This window comes from Ovis aries, chromosome 4, assembly GCF_016772045.2.
Source record: "Ovis aries strain OAR_USU_Benz2616 breed Rambouillet chromosome 4, ARS-UI_Ramb_v3.0, whole genome shotgun sequence".
Taxonomy (NCBI): domain Eukaryota; kingdom Metazoa; phylum Chordata; class Mammalia; order Artiodactyla; family Bovidae; genus Ovis; species Ovis aries.
The window spans coordinates 31,397,682-31,419,459 of record NC_056057.1 but is presented as its reverse complement, the minus strand read 5'-3'; the positions used below and the strand labels follow the sequence as shown (position 1 = coordinate 31,419,459).

Below are 21,778 nucleotides of genomic sequence, written 5' to 3'. Positions count from 1 at the left end.
CAAAAAGGTCTTAACGACCTGGTAATGGTGTGGTTACTCACCTAGAGCCAGATATCCTGGAGCATGAAGTCAAGTAGGCCTTAGGAAGTTTCACCATGAACAAAGTTAGTGGAGGTGACAGAATTCCAGCTGAGCTATTTTAAATTCTAAAAGATGCTGCTGTTATAGTGCTGCCCTCAATATATCAGCACATTTGGAAAAGCCAGCACTGGCCACAGGATTGGAAAAGATCAGTTTGCATTCCAATCACAAAGAAGGACAATGACAAAGACTGTTCAAACTATCATACAGTTGCACTCATTTCACATACTAGCAAAGTAATGCTCAAAACCCTACAACAGCTAGGCTTCAACAGTGTGTGAACCGAGAACTTCCAGATGTACAAGCTGGATTTTAAAAAGGCAGAGAAACCAGAAATTAAATTGCCAACATCTGTTGGATCATTAGAAAAAGCAAGGGAATTTCAGCAAAACATCTACTTCTGCTTCACTGACTATGCTAAAGCCTTTGACTGTGTGGATCACAACAACTGTGGAAAATTCTTATGGGAATACCAGACCACTATACCTACCTCCTTAGAAACCTGTATGCAGCTCAAGAAGCAACAGTTAAATCTGGTCATGGAACAATAGACTGGTTCAAAATTGGGAAAAGAGTACGTCAAGGCTGTATATAATCACCCTGATTATTTAACTTATATGCAGAGGACATCATGCAAAATGCTGGGCTGGATGAAGCACAAGCTGGAATCAAGATTTCTGGGAGAAATATCAGTAATCTCAGATAGGCAGATGACATCATCCTTATGATGTCTGCTTATGACATCCTTTGGATGTCATCCATCTGTTTCTTTGCAGAAAGCAAAGAAGAACTAAAGAGTCTATTGATAAGGTGAAAGAGGAGAGTGAAAAACCTGGATAAAACTCAACATTCAAAAAACTAAGATCATGGCATCTGGTCCCATCACTTCATGGCAAACAGATAGGGAGAAAAATGGAAACAGTGACAAACTTTATTTTCTTGTCCTCCCCAATCACTGTGAATGGTGACTGCAGCCATAAAGTTAAAAGATGTTTGCTCCTTGCAATAAAAGCTATGAACAACCTAGACAGCATATTAAAAAGCAGAGACATTACTTTGCCTACAAAGGTCCATCTAGTCAAAGCTATGGTTTTTCCAGTGGTCATGTATGGATGTGAGAGTTGGACTGTAAAGAAGACCAAGAGCCAAAGAATGGATTCCTTTGAACTCTGGTGCTAGAGAAGACTCCTGGGAGTTCCTTGGACTACAGGGAGATCCAATCAGTCAATCCCAAAGGAAACCAACTCTGGATATTCACTGGAGGGACTGATGCTGAAGCTGAAACTCCAATACTTTGGCTACCTGATGGGATGTGCTAACTCATTGGAAAAGACCCTAATGCTGGGAAAGATTGAAGGCAGGAGAAGCAGGCGGTAACAGATGAGATGGTTGGATGGCATCACCGACTTAATGGACATGTGTTTAAGCAGACTCTGGGAGGCGGTAAAGGAGAGGGAGGCCTAGCATGCTGCAGTCCATGGGGTAGCAAAGAGTCAAATGACTGAGTGACTGAACAACAACAATACTTATATCTGGAAATATTTTAGGGAAGCCTGGAAGATTACGCCATCTATTTCTAATTCAAAGATTCAGGGGTGCCCGTGGAAGCACTTATGCCCCTGAGAGATCCTGAGGCACCACGGATGGCCCTTGGAGACAGACATACATGAGTGGGAATCCAGATATTGTCATCAGCTGTCAGTCAAGTTACTTTGTCTGAGTTTTACTTTACCTGCATAGTGATGATACCTTGAATTACTATAAAGATGACATGAGAAAATCTACACACAGACGTGCCAAGAAGGGATTAGATGTGTAAATTTTTAAAGGTGAAAAACTCCTACTTTGTACTTTGACAAGTCTAAGCAATGTGTGTGTGTGCACACGCCTGCATATGCCTATGCATGTTCTTAGAGTTTACCGAAAAGAAATCAGAAGTCACAGACCATGCTAGGAATGTTGTATAGGTGTGATAGCCTTGCTTTAGGCCAAAGGAAAGGACCGCAGAAAGGAAGCAGCCTGGGGTTGATTATAGCTCATGAGGACTACCCGAGGGAATGTGTACGACTAGGCAGAAGTAAGAGGAGTAGAGATCTGGAAACCAATGAGCAGGCTATTACGTGCTATGGATTGAACTGTCTCCTCACCAAAATCACATGCTGCAGCCTTAATCCCCAGTGTGGTAGGATTTGGAGATGGGCCCTTTGGGAGGTATTTATATTGAGATGAGGGCCTGAGGGCCTCATGTTGGGATTAGTACCTTTACACGAAAAGACTCAAGAAAGCATTTTATCTTTCTGCCATGTGAAGACACAGAAAAAGGCATCTGTCTGCAAGGCATGAAGAAGGTCCTCACCAGAACTTGACCATGCTGGCACCTTGACCCTGGACTTGTAGCCTCCAGAACTGACAGAAAGTAAATTTCTGCTGTTTAAGATACTCAGAGCATGGTATTTTGTTACAGCAGCCTGAGCCAAAACAATGTGATAGCTCACAGCAAGCTAAAGCTGATACACTCCTAAATTAAGGCTGTAGGGACAAAGACACGGGGACAGATGTGCCAGCTACCTTCTGAAAGGAGCTGATGCCCACAGGATGTAGATGTAACAATGATGTATCCCAGGGTCTGAACCAGAGCGACTGGGAGAAATGTATCACTGAGGAAAAGGTGGGAGAGGAAGAGCACAGACAGGGGAGGGGCAGATGAAGCACCCTGTCTCGGGCACATTGAGACACTGCTGGTGTTGACGTGGAACCTTGAGCTCAGAAGAGAGATCTGGTGGAAGACCATGGACCTGGCCTTGTCAGCCAAGGAAAGCACCACCAGCCTGAATGAGCTTGCCTGACAATGTACAAGCTTAGAAGTGAATAGGGCTAGTAGGGTAGCTTTATGATAATGACATACCCCAAACCCCCAAACTCACAGGGATCAAGATATAATAATATTTTTCTCCAAATAAAACTGGTTCTGTCAACTATTTCTACACATACCTGATCTTGTAGCAGAGTGCCTCCGAATGCCCAGATACAAGCAAAGACAAAATAGACTTCATAAACTTCCTTTGGGCTGTCAGAAGGTACATTTTCAGGAATCAATAAACATTCCAGAAGAGTACAAATAGTCTAAAGAAAAGAAAAAGCCATTCTTTCAGGACAACATTTTTTTTTTTTAATAACAGTGACAGGACTTAGGAATAAATCCTCTGTACCCTGAAGAGATTTTATGATTTTTCCCAACTCTGTAATGTGCTATCCTGGGAGACACATAAATGACTGGGTTTCTGAGTTGGCAGTGGAACCCCTTGGCCACTTTCAACCAAACTTATCTTCTATGTAACAACAAACTATCAAAAAAACCTTATTATCATAAAGTCTTCAATTAATAATCACTATAACAAAGAGAAATACACATTAAAAAAGAGCAAGGGGGATACAACCGTGCTGTCTTTTCAAGCAGTGAGTCCTTCTATACACAGGACTCTATAACCCACATTCTCACTTAAACTAAAGGCATTTTTCTCTCCAGCATGTGTTGTCCTACATCATCACTGGGAACGAAGGCACTAGGTGGAAGGGATGTGTAACTACTGCCCTCGAGTAGACATTTAGATAACCCACTTTCCCTTCATTCTCTGGCAGCTGCTTCCCCCACCTGTTGTCATAAATTTAGAAAGTCAGACTGGCTGCCCTTAGCTTGCGGCATGTTTTGGACGTGAGACTAAATCTAACTCTGGAAGAAATACTATTCAGGAACTTGCTCTTCAGATCCTCCATGTGAAAGGGCTCCATTGGTCTGAAATTCCCTCCATGTCCAGGGCAATGAGGTCAGTAACAAAGGGAACATGGCTGCTGCCAAGGCCTTTCTCATGTGAAATAATAACCATAATGAACATGTTTTTATAGCTAGCACAAAAATGGTTGTCACGAACTAACACTGTCACAGACCCTCAAAACTCATGAGACCCTTCCCCCAGTTTTCGGAGGCAGTGGTGGATGTTTATCAACATCACGCACACAGCAGGGAAAGCTGTAACAAAGCAAGTCACGTGTGTGTCTCTCCCTCCCAGTCCTGAGAGGCAAGGAAAATGGTAATATGGAAAATTGGTCCTGGTGTAATTTGGAAGTGTTTTTGAAAATTTAATTAGTTGAGCACCTGTCACATTTTTGTTAGGAAAAAAAAAAAACTTTATTGGAGGATAGTTGCTTTACAACCTGTCATTTTCTCAATCTCTCTCTTGATTTCCATTATTTTATATTGTGCCATGTTTGCTACTTTAAAATAATCTTCTAATCAAATAAAATTCACCAAGAAAAGTCATGTAAAACCCTGAGACTTTTCTATTCCTGAGTAGAAGGCATGTTGGTCAAAGCAACTGTTAAAATCGAAAAGACTGAAAGGTGTCAAAATGATATCATCCACTGATGTGAACATGCTAATAACTCATACAATTTTTCTATTTTCTCCCAAACACAGTACGTGGAAAACATTTTAAGCTCTGCATCAGCAATTAATATAATCACACCTTGGTGTATATTCTGAAACAGTTAAAACACCTTAACAAACGCAAAGCAAGAAAGTTTCATATACTGGAAAACACAGTACACTAATTTCTTAAAGTGGCCTTTTAAAAGAATGAAATAATACCATTTACAACTACATGGATGGACCTAGAGGTTATTGTACTAAGTGAAGTTAGACAAAGAAAGGCAAATATATGGCCTCACTTACAGGTGGAATCTCAAATACCACACACATGAACTTATCATGAGGTGGAGACAGATTCGTGGGCACAGGGGACAGACTTGTGGTTGCCAAGGCGGGGGCGCAGCAGGAGGGCGAGATTGGACTTTGGGGTTAGCTGATGCAAGCTAGTATATGTAGAATGGATAAACAAGGTCTTAATGTATAGCACAGGGTGTGTGTGTGTGTTAATTGCTCAGTCATGTCCAACTCTTTGTGGACATGTAGCCTGCCAGACTCCTCTGTCCATGGAATTCTCCAGGCAAGAATACTGGAGTGGGTTGCCATTTCCTTCTCCAGGGGATCTTCCTGACCTAGGGATTGAACCTGGGTCTCCTGCAGTGCACACAGATTCTTTACCACCTGAGCCACCAGGGAAACCCCGCCAGGCTCCTCTGTCCATGGGGATTCTCCAGGCAAGAACACTGGAGTAGGTTGCCATGCCCTCCTCAACTCAATTACAGTAAAAAATAATCTTTTTAAGCAATTCTCTTGTACACTCAATTTTTTCTTTAATTTTTTTGCTTATAAGCAATCACAGCAAAGAGATGACTTTACGCAATAGCAGCCAGAAAGGAGTTAAGGATAAAATGTCATTTCTGAATACTACAAAAAGAGGAAGTGAGAGCAAAAATCATATTAATTCCTATTGACCTATTTTCACACTACTCTTAAATGAAAAAGTTCACACCACAGAGAAACACAAATATACAAGTCAACTTGAGAAAGAACACGATACTTGCTTTTTACAAGTATTACACCAGAGGAAGTCTAATTAGGCTAACCACATAATTAATTCATTATGAATAAATTCAGACCTGCTTTCAGAAATAAATTATACCTCAGATAATTACTGGTGAAGACTATCGTTTACTTAATTGGTGTGCAAATTATCCAAAAACCTGAACTTTCTCTTATTATGCTTGTGACTTTCTAATTTAGCGTCAAATTCTGTACCATAGTAACTTCACAGTAACAAAGCACTTCAAAACCAATTTTGCTCCTAAAGAGAAACAAATAAAGGTTTCTAACTGTAAACCTTTCGTGAAGTTTTATACTTGCAAAGGCTGGGGGATCGCTTTTCCTCACACTGAGATTAAGATCACAACCTTCATTTCCGTGCGCCGTGCATCATCTTCATTTGCTGTCATGACACCGAATCATACATACTCTTCACTCTTACCAGCTGTCTGACAACAAGGATCAGAAAAAAACCTATCCCTGAAATATTACGAACTCTGTCTGGACTGACCTGACTTGAGGACTATTCTGGGGAGGGGGGAGTAAAGAAAGGGAGGAAAGAATGGGAGGTCTGCCAGGCCAGGTGGGGTACGGGTTGGTTGTTCAGGTGATATTCAGTAGCTTTCTCTTACTCACTGGTCAAAATCTTTAATTGCATGAATTTACGGTTTTCAAAAAACACACTGAGCATCTTCTCTGGGCCAGCTGCTTAGGAAACAGAAAAATAAATGAAGCTGTTACAACCCTGTTCTTATTTCATGCAAATATATTTGGGAGAAACACAATGATCCAATGATATATTTGGCGCCTACTAGTGCTTGGCATTATGGAAATCTCTGGAGATATACAAATGATAAAAGGTGGCTCCAGTCCTCTAGTTCACAGTCGAGTGAGAGAAACAGACCACAAACCCAAATGGTCAAGGCATGTGACAGGCATGTGATAGAGGGTTGCCAAATGCACAGGGGAACATGGGGGCTGGGGGGGGGGGCGGTGCTGTGGAGCAACCTAACCCTTCCAGAAACCACTCCGTGATGTTGAACAAGCAAGAACTTCTTTTTTGATCAAACCAAATCAGGACTAGTGTGTGAAACAGAGTGACCCAAGACGAACCTGCACCAGGCTGCTCTCTGGAATTGAAGTGATGGTTTTAAAGCTTGTTCTCAGCTTTTCCAAGCAGGCAGGAACGTATTTATCAAAAAGAATCGTTAAATTGGCCTTTTCTGACTGATGCCGCCTTCTGTCTATCCAACTGGCCACATACCTGAAAAAGAACACAGAAAGGCTTTTATTGAGCACCAGGTTTGAAAGGCAGAAATTCACGTACTCAAAAGCTTCCCCCTTCAACACAGCTTGGTCCAATACTTCAGGGACATGTTGAGTGGGTTCATTCTATTTCTCAAATGGCAAATATTTTAAAATGACCCTTTATACACTTGTTTTAATGGCCATTTTTACCCAAATGAAAAGAATGTAAAAGAAACTACTAACAGCACTTAGAAACCCAACATAATAGAGGATAAGTAGGCCATTACTGAGCATTTATAAGGAAGTATAGTTTGTCATTTCCTAGAGCACTGAAACTATTTTCAGAGGGTAGGCTTTATTTATGAAAACAGCTTGGGGTTTTTCTTGATTAAAATTGGTGTCGATTTTTTAGCAATGAAAAATTAGTTACAAATAAAAAGGCGAAAATTTCATAGGGACCATTTCCAAGTCCCTCCTGTTCACTGGATTGAACGTTAACTCTGACCTGATAGCTGACAATGTGGTTCCTGGGTGTGTGTGCTCAGTTGCATCCAACTGTCTATGGCCCCATGGATTGCAGCCCACCAGGCTCCTCTGCCCACGGAAATTTTCCAGGTAAGAATAATGCAGTGGGGTGCCATTTCCTACTCTAGGGGATCTTCCTGCCCCAGGAATCAAACCCTCATCTTCTGCTTGGCAGAGAGATTCTTTATCACGAGCATCACCTGGGAAGCCAATAGGTGGCTCTAAAATGGAATCTCACCCTTGGGTACAGGTGTATAAATCTGAAGCTTATAAAATGTTACCACTTACATTCATATTTCTAACATATTAATAAAATAATGTTTGTCAGTAAAATGAAACATGACTTGGTTGCACCCACAGCCGTCTCTAGAAAGAAACTGTATAATATGACATGAAAAATAATTGCTCAAAGAGTTCTCATCAAATAAGAAACAGTGATCACAAATCCATGTAGCTGCCACCAGAGACAGTGCAACCAGATCAATGACAGCTATACCTTGTTTTAAGCAAATCAGACTGCATATTTTTAATATCAAAAGAAATTAAGGCAAAATAATTATCCCAGCAAAGACTCCCTCTGATAATCATAAAGCTTCATGATGGAGTTTTATTAAATATTCAACTACCTACACACTATTGCTAGATTTATGAACTATCAACTATTACAACTTTTTCAGGTCAAAGAGGAATGATTTTCAGCTGAAGTTCAGTTGCATGATGGTAACTGAAAGGTCACTTCTGGTGCTCTCCGAGTTGCATCCAGTGGGTGCCACAGAACAGTGGAATAATGGAATACGGTTGCTAGGTACTCAGAATGAAGGCCACACCTACCCCTTAGCTACTCTTTTTATTCTACACATGCTGGCAGAACTGAAGTCTCAGTATCCAGAGCTATTTTTGGTGGGGTGTAGGGAGGCGGATTATTTAGGGAGATGGAGCTCTAAGTCAGACTGCCCAGATCTTTATCCATCCTTTAACTCTGTTTTCTTGGGCAGGTTAGTTAACGTCTCTGTGCCTCTAGTTTCTTAACTGGCAATGGAGATGATGATGACATGCTTTTCCTAGGGTTGCTCTGAGGAGCAAATGAGTTCTCATGTATTAAGTGCTTAGATTAATAACTGACATATAACAAATTTCTAATCAATGCTACTCATTAGCATAGACCTGGTGTAACTGGGAGAACTGGGTTCATATCCTGGCTTTGCCTCTCTGCACATCTCCTAAAGGCAGTAGTGTCCTGCAGGGCAGACAGTGCTCTGTTGGGTTTAAGAAATTCTGCCCCAACTCCCCACCTCTGTCTTTGGTCTCTGTGGCGGCAGAAGGCTGTGCAGGGCTAACTAGGAGCTGCAGCCTCAACAAAGCCATAGAAGGGGGAAATGGGCTTTGCACTTAGGTAACAGCTACTTTATTAACCCTCGCTGGCAGTAGCCAAAGTCTCAAAGGGAAAGCCCATCAGGCCCAAGAGCAAATTATGTCCACAAAAAAGAAAGTAAATTCAATCAAACCAGGAGATGCGGTAAGAGTTGAAACTGACTGGAGGCAAACAAACAAAAAAAGAAACAAAATGACCTCTGCTAGCAGTCAACCACAGCATATAGCACTGGAAGTTAAGAAAAAAAGGGTCTATATTGTTAAATATGGACAGTTGATAATACTATGTATAAATTACTGTTAAATTTAGTAAACATTAAAAGGCAGCAAATTATCTTCAGCAATGGAAAAACTGAAGCTATAGGTCTGTGCTATTGGCAATTCCTTCTACCCTATTTCATGCAAAATTTTCTCATGATTTTTAAAAGATGCTGTAGATTTGAATATGGCCAAATGAAACACACTGCTACCATAAAACATACAAGTAAAAACATCATATATTTATTCCTTACCTACCTATGGGTTCACCCACATCACTGCCCCTGCCTCAGGAAATAGCTGCCTTAATGCAACAGATGCCTTAATGCATCACCTTAATGCTAATGTCTAGGTCACTAACAGAGAATCTTTGGCTCGTGGTGCTTGCAAATCTGTTCCATATAGGCAACTGTGTTGCACCTCCTCCTTCTCCAGAAGTCTTATAGGTACATCACTCCTATAAGAACATCACAGGAAGTCTACAGCTCTGTAGTTGAGAAACTATAAAGGCAGCCAAAGTTTTCAGGCTTCTGAAGATATTATTTATTTATTACTCTAAGTCTGGCATTGGGATCCCATCATATAGCACAATAGGAATTCAGAGCTCTCTATAGTTTGCCCCTCTCTATAGTTTGCAAGATTTTGGTTTTCTATCATTCATGGTGGCCTAGAAAATAGCAGAAGTTGAAAAGGACCTACAGATCAGCAGTGTACATTGATGACTTCTGAATCTGTATGTTTACACATACAAACAGAATCCGAGATAAAAGGATGGGATTGTAGGGATAGAAGACAATAAGCTCATCCAATGTAGGTGAGTGAATGAGACAACGGTAGAATGATATTTTCAACTAAACTATTAGAGAAATGCAAATCAGAAGTACAATGAAGTACCACCTCACACCAGTCACAACGGCCATCATTAAAAAGTCTACAAATAGCAAATGTTGGCAAGGATATGAAGAAAAGGGAATCTTTCTACATTATTGGTGGGAATGCAAATGGGTTCAACCACTATGAAAAATAATATGGAGGTTCCTCAAAAAAACTAAAAACAGAATTGCCATATGATCCATCAATCCCACTCCTGGGCATATGCCAGGAAAACACTAAATTTTGAAAAAAATACATGCACCCCTATGTTCACAACAGCATGATTTACAACAGACAAGAAATGGAAACAAGCTAAACGTTCATCCATAGATGAATGGATAAAGAAGATGCAATGTGTGAATACACACACACACACACACACACACAATGAACAGTACTTAACTGTTAAAAAGAACGGATGCCATTTGCAGCAACATGGATGGACCTTAGAGATTATTATACTAAGTGAAGTAAATCAGAAAGATAAAGACAAATATCATATGATATCACTTACATGTGGAATCTAAAACAGGACACAAGTGAACTTATCTATGAAATAGACTCACAGACACAGAGAATGGACTGGTTGCCACGGGCGAGAGAGGCTGGGAGGGATGTTTGGGGCTGGCAGATGCAAACTATTATATATATGCGTGTGTAACTGAATCACTTTGTACACCTAAAACTAACACAACACTGTAAATCAATCATACTTTAAAAAAATCAAGTTTTTAAAAGAAATACTTTCAACTAAAGTAATAGATGGAAAAGTATGATCTGAAGGTGTGGCTCCCAAAAGTTATCTTCCAGGGATCAGACAAAATTTCAGAAATATTCCTGCCTTTTCCTATCATTATGTACAAGCTATGCAATACACAGTTTGGTAGATCTCATTTTTAGTTATGCTCACTTTAAACAATTATAAATGAATTTAATTATTCTGTTTCTCTGTGCATTTTATTCCTCTCTACTAGGAAAAATTCTCACTGATGATAATTTTCAGAAATTTACTTCCAATTTCTCTTAAGATCTCAACAGATGTAGGAGTCTTTCAGTAAACTTACTTAGAACTCAGAATTAAAATAGCATTTGATTCAGCTAGTCACTTACTGATATGATTTTAAGGATGTTGTTTGCCTTCTTATCTGTAAAATGTGGACATAAAATTATGCATTTAAGTAGCTCAGTGAATTTTAACAAAAAATGTTCTTAGCAGGTTAAGTAATAAGAGTATTCTATTTATTCCTTAGTTGGAAAGTAGTGTTTCATAATCTCCTCTATCCAAAATATCTTATCAGTTTCCACAGATGAATTAAGAAAATGTGTTTCCTAACTCTGGACACTAAAGGTTCTAGAAGCAATGACATACCAGTGGCAATGAGTACTCTAGCATCGTATCTTGGATTCTAAATACTGCTCCTTAGACAACTCCTGGCTTCTTGGAGAAATGAATGGAGTGTAGGGGAAGGAAAGTTTGAGATGAGCCAGAAGCATCTGGCTCAGCTAGAAAGCAAATATAAAAGAACATGGAAGGCGCTCCTGCTGGCAAAATTTAGGACAAATTGGGCATGCAAAAGAATACTCTCGGCAATGATTCATAATACACTGAACTAAGAGAAAAAAGAGCCCACAAATAGAAAATGACACTCCCCAAAAAGAAAAAGGAAGGGGGAAGAGAAGAAAAAGAGAGAGAGAGGAAGTGAGGAAAACGAGTAGGAAGGAAGAATAGAAATAGTTTTTTTTTCCCTAAAAAAACGTCACTTAATACAGAGACAGAAAGGTGGACCAACTTTGCAATCACTTTGCAAATATCAGTCTTTGAAATATCTGGCTTCTTCTCTTCAAAACTCTAAACATCATGAAAGAAAAAGGTGGATAGATATTCTAGATTAAAGGAGAAGACAGAGATAAGTAAGTGCGATGCATGGTCCTTGTTTTGATGTTGGATTAAAAAAAAAGAGCCACAGAGGAAATCCCCAGAGTAGCTGGTAAATTTTGGAAAAATCACTGTTTTGATAATATTATAACAAAGATTAGTTTCTTCGGTATGTTTATTGGAATTATGCTCATGTAGGAAACACTCTAGTTCTTAGGGAGGAAGCGTCAATGTCTCCAATTCACTTTCAGATAATTCAGCAAAAATAAAAGTAGACAATTTTTGTCTCTCTCTGCCTTTGAGAGGGAGTGTATATGTACAGCCAAAGATAAAGCAAGTTGGGTAAAACTGTAAAAATTGATAACTGTAGGTAAAGACTGCATGGTTATACAATGTATTACCTACCACATTTTAAACTTTTAAAATATTTTTTAACACTTTCAAATTAAAAAGTTGGAGGGAAACTGAGACCTGAGGTACTGGTTTTGGAAATTACATTAATGATTATATTGATCTCAGAGATAATTAAGGATTAAATGAATCAATAAATGTAAAGCTATCACATTTTTTAATATTATGACATTAAAGTAAGGTAACAAAGTATCCGATAATATGGTGTAAAAAAATACCCCTCCCCATTGAAATAGTCACTTTTTCATAGTACACTGAAACTTTCTGGCAGTAGGAGGTAAAAATGTAAAAATATCCCGTACAGAAGATGTCCACTATTATGGATAATAACCTGGATGGACCCTTTAGTCACACAAAGGAAAATGAAAATCTACCCATTGATTTAATTAGAACCAAACCTCCATTAAAACAAAATCTAATGGTAAAGAGGGGTTTAACTTTCTCAAGAATGCAAATCAGGTGACTCTTCTGCCATGCTATTATCTCTAACTTACTAGATGAAACTCCTTCTTTAACTGGGGATTTAGACAGCCTCTGTTAGCACAAACTCCGTATGTTACTGAGACAATTACAGAGACCTTGGGAACTGTGAGATTTACTACTGAAATCAGACCACACCGGTGGGGGTGAGGGGTCTCATGAATGAAATGGGGTACCAGGACTGCCTCTGCTCTCTGCGTAGCAAGGTCAAGGGACACTGGAGCTTCTCCCAATCAACAGAAATGTCCTAGGAGCCAGTTAAAATCCTAGCTGGAGAAAGCAGCTGTTAGTCCAAGAAGGACTCTCCATCTTAGACTTTAAAAATCAGTCCTTCCCCTAGCTTCACAGAAACCTGGGTATGGCTCTACTTGACTGCTGAGTCAGAGGATGAGACTTTCAGTAAACAAATCAGTACACAGAAAAGTAGCCTGGAGAAGTGCATGAGTCAGGAGTCTGGCAGGAACAGAAGTCATCCTTCAGTCAGGATAATAGAGAAGGATCAATAAAAGGACTATTGGGAAAGGAAAGGGCTACTAGAACCTGGAAGTAAAGAATCTCATGTAGAGATTTAAGAAGAGCTTCTCAGGTGGCTCAGTGGGTAAAGAATCCGCCTGCAACGCAGGAGATACAGAAGATACTGGTGCCATCCTTGGGTTGGGAAGATCCCCTGCAGGAAGGCATGGCAACCCACTCTAATATTCTTGCCTGGAGGCTCCCAGGGACAGAGGGGCCTGGCGGGCTACAGTCTATAGGGTTGCAAAGAGTCGGACACGACTGAACACGCACGCACGCTGACGAAGGGCAGTCATCCTGTTGTAGTCCTATGGGGAGGGAGCCGGAGGAATGAAGAGACCTCACTCTCCTTTTTCCCCCGCATTTCCTGTCAGCGCTCTCCACTGGCCAAACCAACCGGAAGCCAGAGGGCAAGGAACGTACTGATGTGGTCCACACAGGACAGCCACTGGGCGCACAGAGCAGGGTGCAGGGGTAAAGAGAAGATAACCGACACAGAAGCATGCCATCACCAGCACTGTTCACGTGCAGAGCGTAGGTGTTTCCACAGCACAGAGTGGGAATATGAGAGAAGGTAACAAGGGACCACCAGAATAAATGAGGAGAAGTGTCAGCATCTGAGAAGTAAGCAAGTGGGCACAATTAACCTGTTCTAAATCAAAGCATCTCTGCTGTTCACATACGCATATTATATATATATATACACACACATATATGCTCACTAAATGATATATTGATACCTAAGTGCTCCATGTGAGCTTTTATTATTTACTCACTTAGTCAACAAATGTATGTTTTTACATGTGCAAGGCATGAACAAGGTAATGTCCAACTAAAAATGACAACTGCGTAAAGATGCTATCTTAGATTAGCCTAATTAATTAGCAATGAATTTAATCACTAATATTTTCCTCAAATAGTCAAATACAATTTTAGCTTTTTTTTAACATCTAAGATTAATAGTTCAGTTCAGTTGCTCAGTCATGTCTGACACTTTGTGACGCCATGGACTGCAGCATGATGAGCTTCCCTGTTCATCATCAACTCCCGAAGCTTGCTCAAACTCATGTCCATCAAGTTGGTGATGACATCCAACCATCTCATCCTCTCTCTCCCCTTCTCCTCCTGCCTTCAATCTTTCCAAGTATCAGGGTCTTTTCCACAGAGGTGCTGAGGAGACGACCCACAAACTGCAGAACAATTATACCAAAGAAATTCTCGCACTGTTAAGAAAGTTCTTGGACCAACAACAGATTTCCCAACATGGGAATTCAGCAAAGGGGATGGAGTATCCCCAGGGAATTTGACTTTGGAGGCCAGTGGGATTGGATTACAGAACTTCCACAGGACTAGGGAAACAGACTCTTGGAGGGTAGAAACAAAACCTAGTACGCACCAGAAGAAAGGACCAGTGTCCCCACAACAGACTGAGTCAGACTTGCCTGTGAGTGTTCAGGAGTCTCTGGTAGAGGTGCGGGTCAACAGCTTGGCCTCAGGCCAAAAAACATAGAGGGAACACAGCCCCACCCATTAACAGAAAATTGGATTAAAGATTTACTGAGCATGGCCCAAACACACTCTTTCAACAACACAAGAGAAGACTTTACACATGAAATGGTCAACAGATGGTCAACACTGAAATCAGACTGATTATATTCTTTGCAGCCAAAGGTGGAGAAGCTCCATACAACCAGCAAAAACAAGACCAGGAGCTGACTGTGGCTCAGATCATGAACTCCTTATTGCAAAATTCAGATTTAAATTGAAGAAAGCAGAGAAAACCACTAGACCATTCAGGTATGACCTAAATCAAATTCCCTACAATTATACAGTGGAAGTAAGAAATAGATTTAAGGGACTAGATCTGATAAGACAGAGAGCCTGATGAGCTATGGATGGAGGTTCATGACACTGTACAGGAGACAGGGATCAAGACCATCCCCAAGAAAAAGAAATGCAAGAAAGCAAAATGGCTGTCTGAGGAGGCCTTACAAATAGCTGAGAAAAGAAGAAAAGTGAAAAGCAAAGGAGAAAAGGAAAGATAAACCCATTTGAATGCAGAGTTTCAAAGAACAGCAAGGAGAGATAAGGAAGAATTAAAGATTTTAAAATTAAAAAAATAACAAAAAAAAAAAGAAAAAAAAGGAAGTCTTCCTCACTGATCAATGCAAAGAAATAGAGGAAAATAATAGAATGAGAAAGAATAGAGATCTCTTCAAGAAAATTAGAGATACCAAGGGATCATTTCATGCAGGGATGGGCTCAATAAAGGACAGGAAATGGACCTAACAGAAGCAGAAGATATTAAGAAGAGGCAGGAAGAACTATACAAAAAGATTATCAAGACCCAGATAATCATGATGGTGCGATCACTCACCTAGAGTCAGACATCCCTAGAGTCAGACATCCTGGAATGTGAAGTCAAGTGGGCCTTAGAAAGCATCACTATAAACAAAGCTCGAGGAGGTGATGGAATTCCAGTTGAGCTATTTCAAATCCTGAAAGATGATGCTGTGAAAGTGATGCACTCGATAGGCCAACAAATTAGGAAAACTCAGCAGTGGCCACAGGACTGGAAAAGGTCAGTTTTCATTCCCATTCCAAAGAAAGGCAATGCCAAAGAATGCTCCAACTACCACACAATTGCACTCATCTCACACACTAGTAAAGAGATGCCCAAAATTCTCCAAGCCAGGCTTCAACAATATGTGAACTATGAACTTCCAAATGTTCAAGCTAGATTTAGAAAAGGCAGAAGAATGAGAATTCAAACTGCCAACATCCGCTGGATCATGGAAAAAGCAAGAGAGTTCCAGAAAACATCTATTTCTGCTTCATTGACTATGCCAAAGCCTTTGACTGTGTGGATCACAATAAACTGTGGAAAATTCTGAGAGAGATGGGAATACCAGACCACCTGACCTGCCCCCTGAGAAATCTGTTTGCAGGTCAGGAAGCAACAGTTAGAACTGGACATGGAACAACAGACTGGTTCCAAATAGGAAAAGGAGTGCGTCAAGGCTGTATATTGTCACCCTGCTTATTTAACTTATATGCAGAGTACATCATGAGAAACGCTGGGCTGGAAGAAGCACAAGCTGGACTCAAGATTGCTGGGAGAAATAGCAATAACCTGAGATATGCAGATGACACCACCCTTATGGCAGAAAGTGAAGAAGAACTAAAGAACCTCTTGATGAAAGTGAAGGAGGAGAGTGAAAAGTTGGCTTAAAGCTCAACATTCAGAAAACGAAGATCATGGCATCTGGTCCCATCACTTCATGGGAAATAGATGTGGAAACAGCGGCTGACTTTATTTTTGGGGGAGCTCCAAAATCACTGCAGATGGTGACTGCAGCCATGAAATTAAAAGATGCTTACTCCTTGCAAGGAAAGTTATGACCAACCTAGATAGCATATTAAAAAGCAGAGACATTACTTTGCCAACAAAGGTCTATCTAGTCAAGGCTATGGTTTTTGCAGCAGTCATGTATGGATGTGAGAGCTGGACTATAAAGAAAGCTGAGTGCGGAAGAATTGATGCTTTTGAACTGTGATGTTGGTGAAGACTCTTGAGAGTCCCTTGGACTGCAAGGAGATCCAACCAGTCCATCCTAAAGGAGATCAGTCGTGGGTGTTCATTGGAAGGACTGATGTTGAAGCTGAAATGCCAGTATTCTGGCCACCTGATGAGAAGAACTGACTCATTTGAAAAGACCCTGATGCTGGGAAAGATTAAAAATGGGAGGAGAAATGGACGACAGAGGATGAGGTGGTTGAATGGTATCACTGACTCAATGGACATGAGTTTGGGTAAACTCCAGGAGTTGGTGATGGACAGGGAGGCCTGGCATGGTGCAGGCCATGGGATTGCAAAGAGTCAGACACGACTGAGAGACTAAACTGAACTGAGCATGGCCCTGCCCATCAGAACAAGACCTAGTTTCCCCCACAGTCAGTTTCTTCCATCAGGAAGCTTCCATAAGCCTCTTATCCTCCTTCATCAGAGGGTAAACAGAATGAAAACCACAGTCACAGAAAATGAACCAAACTGATCTCATGGACCACAGCCTTGTCCAACTCCATGAAACTATGAGCCATATCACAGTGATTCAACTCTATGCCCAAACACTAATGCCAAAGAAGCTGAAGTTGAATGATTCTATGAAGATTAATAAAAAGTTCACGAAACAACAAAAAACTCCAACAGTTAGATTAAAAAACAGGCAAAGGGCTGAAATGGTCACATCTCTGAAGAAAATATACAAATGGCCAATGAACACATGAAAAGATGTTCAACATGATTAATCATTAGAGAAATGAGTCAAAATTGGAATGAGATTCCATTTCACACCTGTTAGGATGTTTCTATTATAAAATATAGAGAAAACAACAAGTAGTGGTGGGGTCATGCAGAAAGTGGAACTCCAGTGGACTAGTGACGGGAATGGAAAATGGTGCAGCCACAGCGGAAGATAGTATAATGGGACATCAAAAAATCTGTATGATCTCTAGCCATTCTGCTTGTGTGGGTATATATCAAAAACAACTGAAAGCTGGGACTCAAAGAGATTATGCCCATGTTCATAGAAGCATTATTTGCAACAGTCAAAAGGCTGAAGCAGCCCTAGTGTCTACAGAAGGATGAACGGATGAACAGTATGAGACATATATATACATATATATATTCCATTGGGTATATATTCCATTCAGCCTTAAAAAGCCAGGAAATTCTGGCACCTGCTGTAACATGAACAAAATTTGAAGACATTTTCCTAAGTGAAATAAGCCCATCAGAAGAAGACAATTATTATATGGTTCAATTTATAAGAAGTACCTAGAGTATTCAAATTCATAGAGATAGTGGAAAGGAGCTGGGGATGCTGGGAGGGGTACTGTTTAGTGACTGTGGGGTTTCATTTTGGGAAGATGAAAAAGGTTCTGGAGACTGATGGTGATGATGGTTGTACTACAATATGAATGTACTCAATGCCACTGAACTCTATACTTAAAAACGGTTAAACTCGTAAATTTGACATTATGTATGTTTTACCACAATAAAAAAAAAAAAGCCATACTCACGGATTCCAGCCTAAATCTTGTGGGTTCACATATAGAATACCAGCTCTGGAAACAGTAGCTGGGGTTGCAGTCCTCAAGTGATGAATCTCAAACAGCAGCTTCATGGAGGGAGTCAGAGCTACGCGCTCATTGCTGGCCAATGTCAGCACCTGGACAGGGCAGCACAGCACAGAAGTGGCCGTCTCATTAGGGAGCAAAGGCAAGGCTGCTAACTTTTCACAACAGCAAGAGGTCCTCCCCCGCCCCCAGGAGAAGTGCCAAAGGCTACATATGAGCTCAGTGCCCAAGTTAGAAATGATCACTGCCCGCGTTAGAAAGGCAGTCTGAATAAAGATATCAGTTCATCCCCAGGGGAGCTCACTGACCACTAGGAACAAACTCATCAACATGCACTTACTCATGCCAACTTTTAAACAACTATGGTAATTATCTAAATTTAAGACCTTTAACAGTTGATTACATGAAAAGGCCTGAATACCATAAAAAATAAACATTATTTAGAATCTGAAATATCACAGTTTTAAATTGTCCTATTGAAACTCATGCAAGTATAAAGATCTCAGACCTGCATTTTATGATAAACAGTATTTCAGTTCACCTTGTTATCATCCATGACAGTGTTCAGTGATTCAATCCACATGGGATCGATATCACCATCCAGGACTATCCATTTTGGTCCATCATGCCTAAGATTTGCTTGTTCTCGCAGAATGGATGAAAACAGACCTGTAAGTTGAGAGTAAACAATCCTAATGTACCATGGGGTTGATTGCTGTTCATTTCTAAAATAAATTTGTGTTAATTGTATTGGAAGTTCTTTTATTCAGTAAGTAAGTTTGCACCTTATTCAGGTGGGCAAACAGCAATGCTTTTTGAGCCATACCTGGGCTCTCGAGATCACTGGGCAAGTTTCACTTCCATGAGAAGGTTGCTTAACATCTCATACTAAGCAACCCCAAAGATCAAATAAAGTGCATTCCTTGAAGAATATTTGTGGAGATGGCAAATAGATGGGGAAACAGTGGAAGCAGTGTCAGACTTTATTTTGGGGGGCTCCAAAATCACTGCAGATGGTGATTGCAGCCATGAAATTAAAAGACGCTCACTCCTTGGAAGGAAAGTTAGGACCAACCTAGACAGCATATTAAAAAGCAGAGACGTTACTTTGCCAACAAAGGTCCGTCTAGTCAAGGCTATGGTTTTTCCAGTGGTCATGTATGGATGTGAGAGTTGGACTATAAAGAAAGCTGAGCGCAGAAGAACTGATACTTTTGAACTGTGGTGTTGGAGAAGACTCTTGAGAGTCCCTTGGACTGCAAGGAGATCCAACCAGTCCATTCTGAAGGAGATCAGTCCTGGGTGTTCTTTGGAAGGACTGATGCTAAAGCTGAAACTCCAATACTCTGGCCACCTCACACAAAGAGTTGACTCATTTGAAAAGCCCCTGATGCTGGTAAAGATTGAGGGCAGGAGGAGAAGGGGACGACAGAGGATGAGATGGCTGGATGGCATCACTGACTCGATGGACATGAGTTTGAGTGAACTCCGGGAGTTGGTGATGGAAGGAAGGCCTGGCGTGCTGCGGTTCATGGGGTCGCAAACAGTCGGATATGACTGAGCGACTGAACTGACTGACTGACTAACAGTAGGTGATGTACATGAAACTCAGAAGTTATACAAGTGAAAACAGTATCCTTTTTTTTTTATGCACATATATTCAGTATCTATTCTGAGCCAAATATTAGCTTATTCCACCTTTATCAGTTTTTCTATAACATTATTCAAGAAAGATTATAAACTATTCAGAAATGTGATACATTTCTTTGAGAAATTCATTCATTGGCATTGAAAGACTTTATTATCTCACAAGATGTAAAGATAAAACATTTTAAATTCACAGTCTTTCTTGCTATGTATGCTACATGGCATTTTAATAGCTTCTGAGTGTTCAAAACTCGAGTATATAATACTACAGTGGGGAAAAAAAAACTGTATTGAGGCACGTATGTGGAAGGTTTTGTTTCCTGTGAAGTATCTTGTGCAAAGAAAAGTGACAGTCAAACAGAACCTGCCATCATAATTCACAAAAATGTCAGCGACGTTTCTAATGGACAATGATTTGAAAGGCTTCCACATATTTTCAGGGTAAACAAATTATTATTCACTTCCTGCCAGAGTCTTAAAAAAAAAAAAGCTAGAAAGCTTAAGAGAGTACATTTTGATTGTCCCACAATTAAGGAAGCAGTGTGTACATATTCAGAAGGATAATGATGAAGTCGGCTTTTTCGGTAGGGTCAACAGGAAGGTCTTCCTTGATGTGATATGTGACCCGACATTCCAGTAACGTAAGGGAGCACGCCATGCCAGCATCTCCACGGCTGCACAGTGGGGACACCAAGTGCAAAGGCCTGTGATGGGAAGATGCTTGGCAATCTGGTGCAAGAGCAAGGAGGCCTGAGCATATGTGCAAGTAAAAGGCAGAGACCAAGAAGTGAGGTCAGAGATGGGGAAGGGATGCATCACAGAGAGCCCTGTAGGCTTCGGATAAAGGCTGGATCCTAATGCTGAGGAAACACACTGGAAACTTCAAGCAGAGAAGTAACATTTTGAAGAGCCTCTGTCTACTGCATGGAAAATGAGCTTCTTGGAGACCCATGAGGTGTGACCCACTGTTGGTGGTCGGGACTCATGGAGAAGCTGCAGAGGTGAGAAGTGCTGGAATGCAACACACACGTTAAAGGTAAAGCCTACAGAATTTGCTGTGAGGTTGAATGTATGGTGGGAAAGAACTCAAGGATGATGACAAGGTTAGTGCATTTATGGAAACGAGAATGTAAGAACTTATCTTAACAAAACAAAGGAATCTTGTCTGCAAAAATGGTTTCAGGACAAGAAACATGTTCCAAGGACTTTGGGACTTAGTCAGTGTCTTGCATCAGGTACTGCATAAATACTTCTTGAAGCATTTGTGTTGACTTTTCTGGTTTACAGGGAGCACTGACATAAATAATGGGGGATAAAATACACAGCTTTGTGCATGAACCTGCTGAATGCTAATCAACCACTTATTCAAATCTGGGTTTAATTTATAGGTTATAAATGCTGTTGTGAGCTGCTCTATTTCCAATAATGCCAACCCATAAACATTAAATCTACAGCCATGACTAAAATTGGCTTAAACTAAGAAATGATTTTCTGGATTAAAAAAAAAATTTTTTTTTTAGCACTTCAAAAGGGGAAATACTACTTGCCGTCTTTCCATTCTCGAGTAGCATGATGTATGAAACCGAAGAGTTCATCTGTTGTCACAGCTTTGGGGTTTAAGTCATTCCAAATGGGTTTCTGTTTCATGTTAACATATGTTCGGTTTAATGTTCTCAAAATCTAGGGGAGAAAAGGAAAAAAGCTAAGAAAACTAATACTAATGTAAGCCAAATGAAAAGCAAAAGATTTCTGAAGGGCTTTCCTTATGCATTATATGTTCCTATATATTCTGAGTGTACTGAGAATGGGAAAACATTTACATGTGTATATTTTCATTCCCATCTTGAAAACTTTAATCCTACAATCCCTGAGGA

The 21,778-nt window shown here is 40.4% G+C and overlaps 1 protein-coding gene across 1 annotated transcript in view; it reads right to left on the bottom strand.

Moving 5' to 3' along the window:
* DNAH11 (dynein axonemal heavy chain 11) overlaps positions 1 to 21,778 on the bottom strand; it is a 356,503-nt gene that overhangs the window by 189,100 nt on the left and 145,625 nt on the right. Inside the window, exons 40-44 of the mRNA XM_060414536.1 lie at positions 21,452 to 21,584; positions 18,799 to 18,926; positions 18,201 to 18,349; positions 6,677 to 6,827; positions 3,073 to 3,204 (exon numbers count right to left, since the gene is read on the bottom strand). Coding sequence (XP_060270519.1) covers positions 3,073 to 3,204; positions 6,677 to 6,827; positions 18,201 to 18,349; positions 18,799 to 18,926; positions 21,452 to 21,584 — 693 coding nt within the window. The remainder of the gene's footprint in view (positions 1 to 3,072; positions 3,205 to 6,676; positions 6,828 to 18,200; positions 18,350 to 18,798; positions 18,927 to 21,451; positions 21,585 to 21,778) is intronic.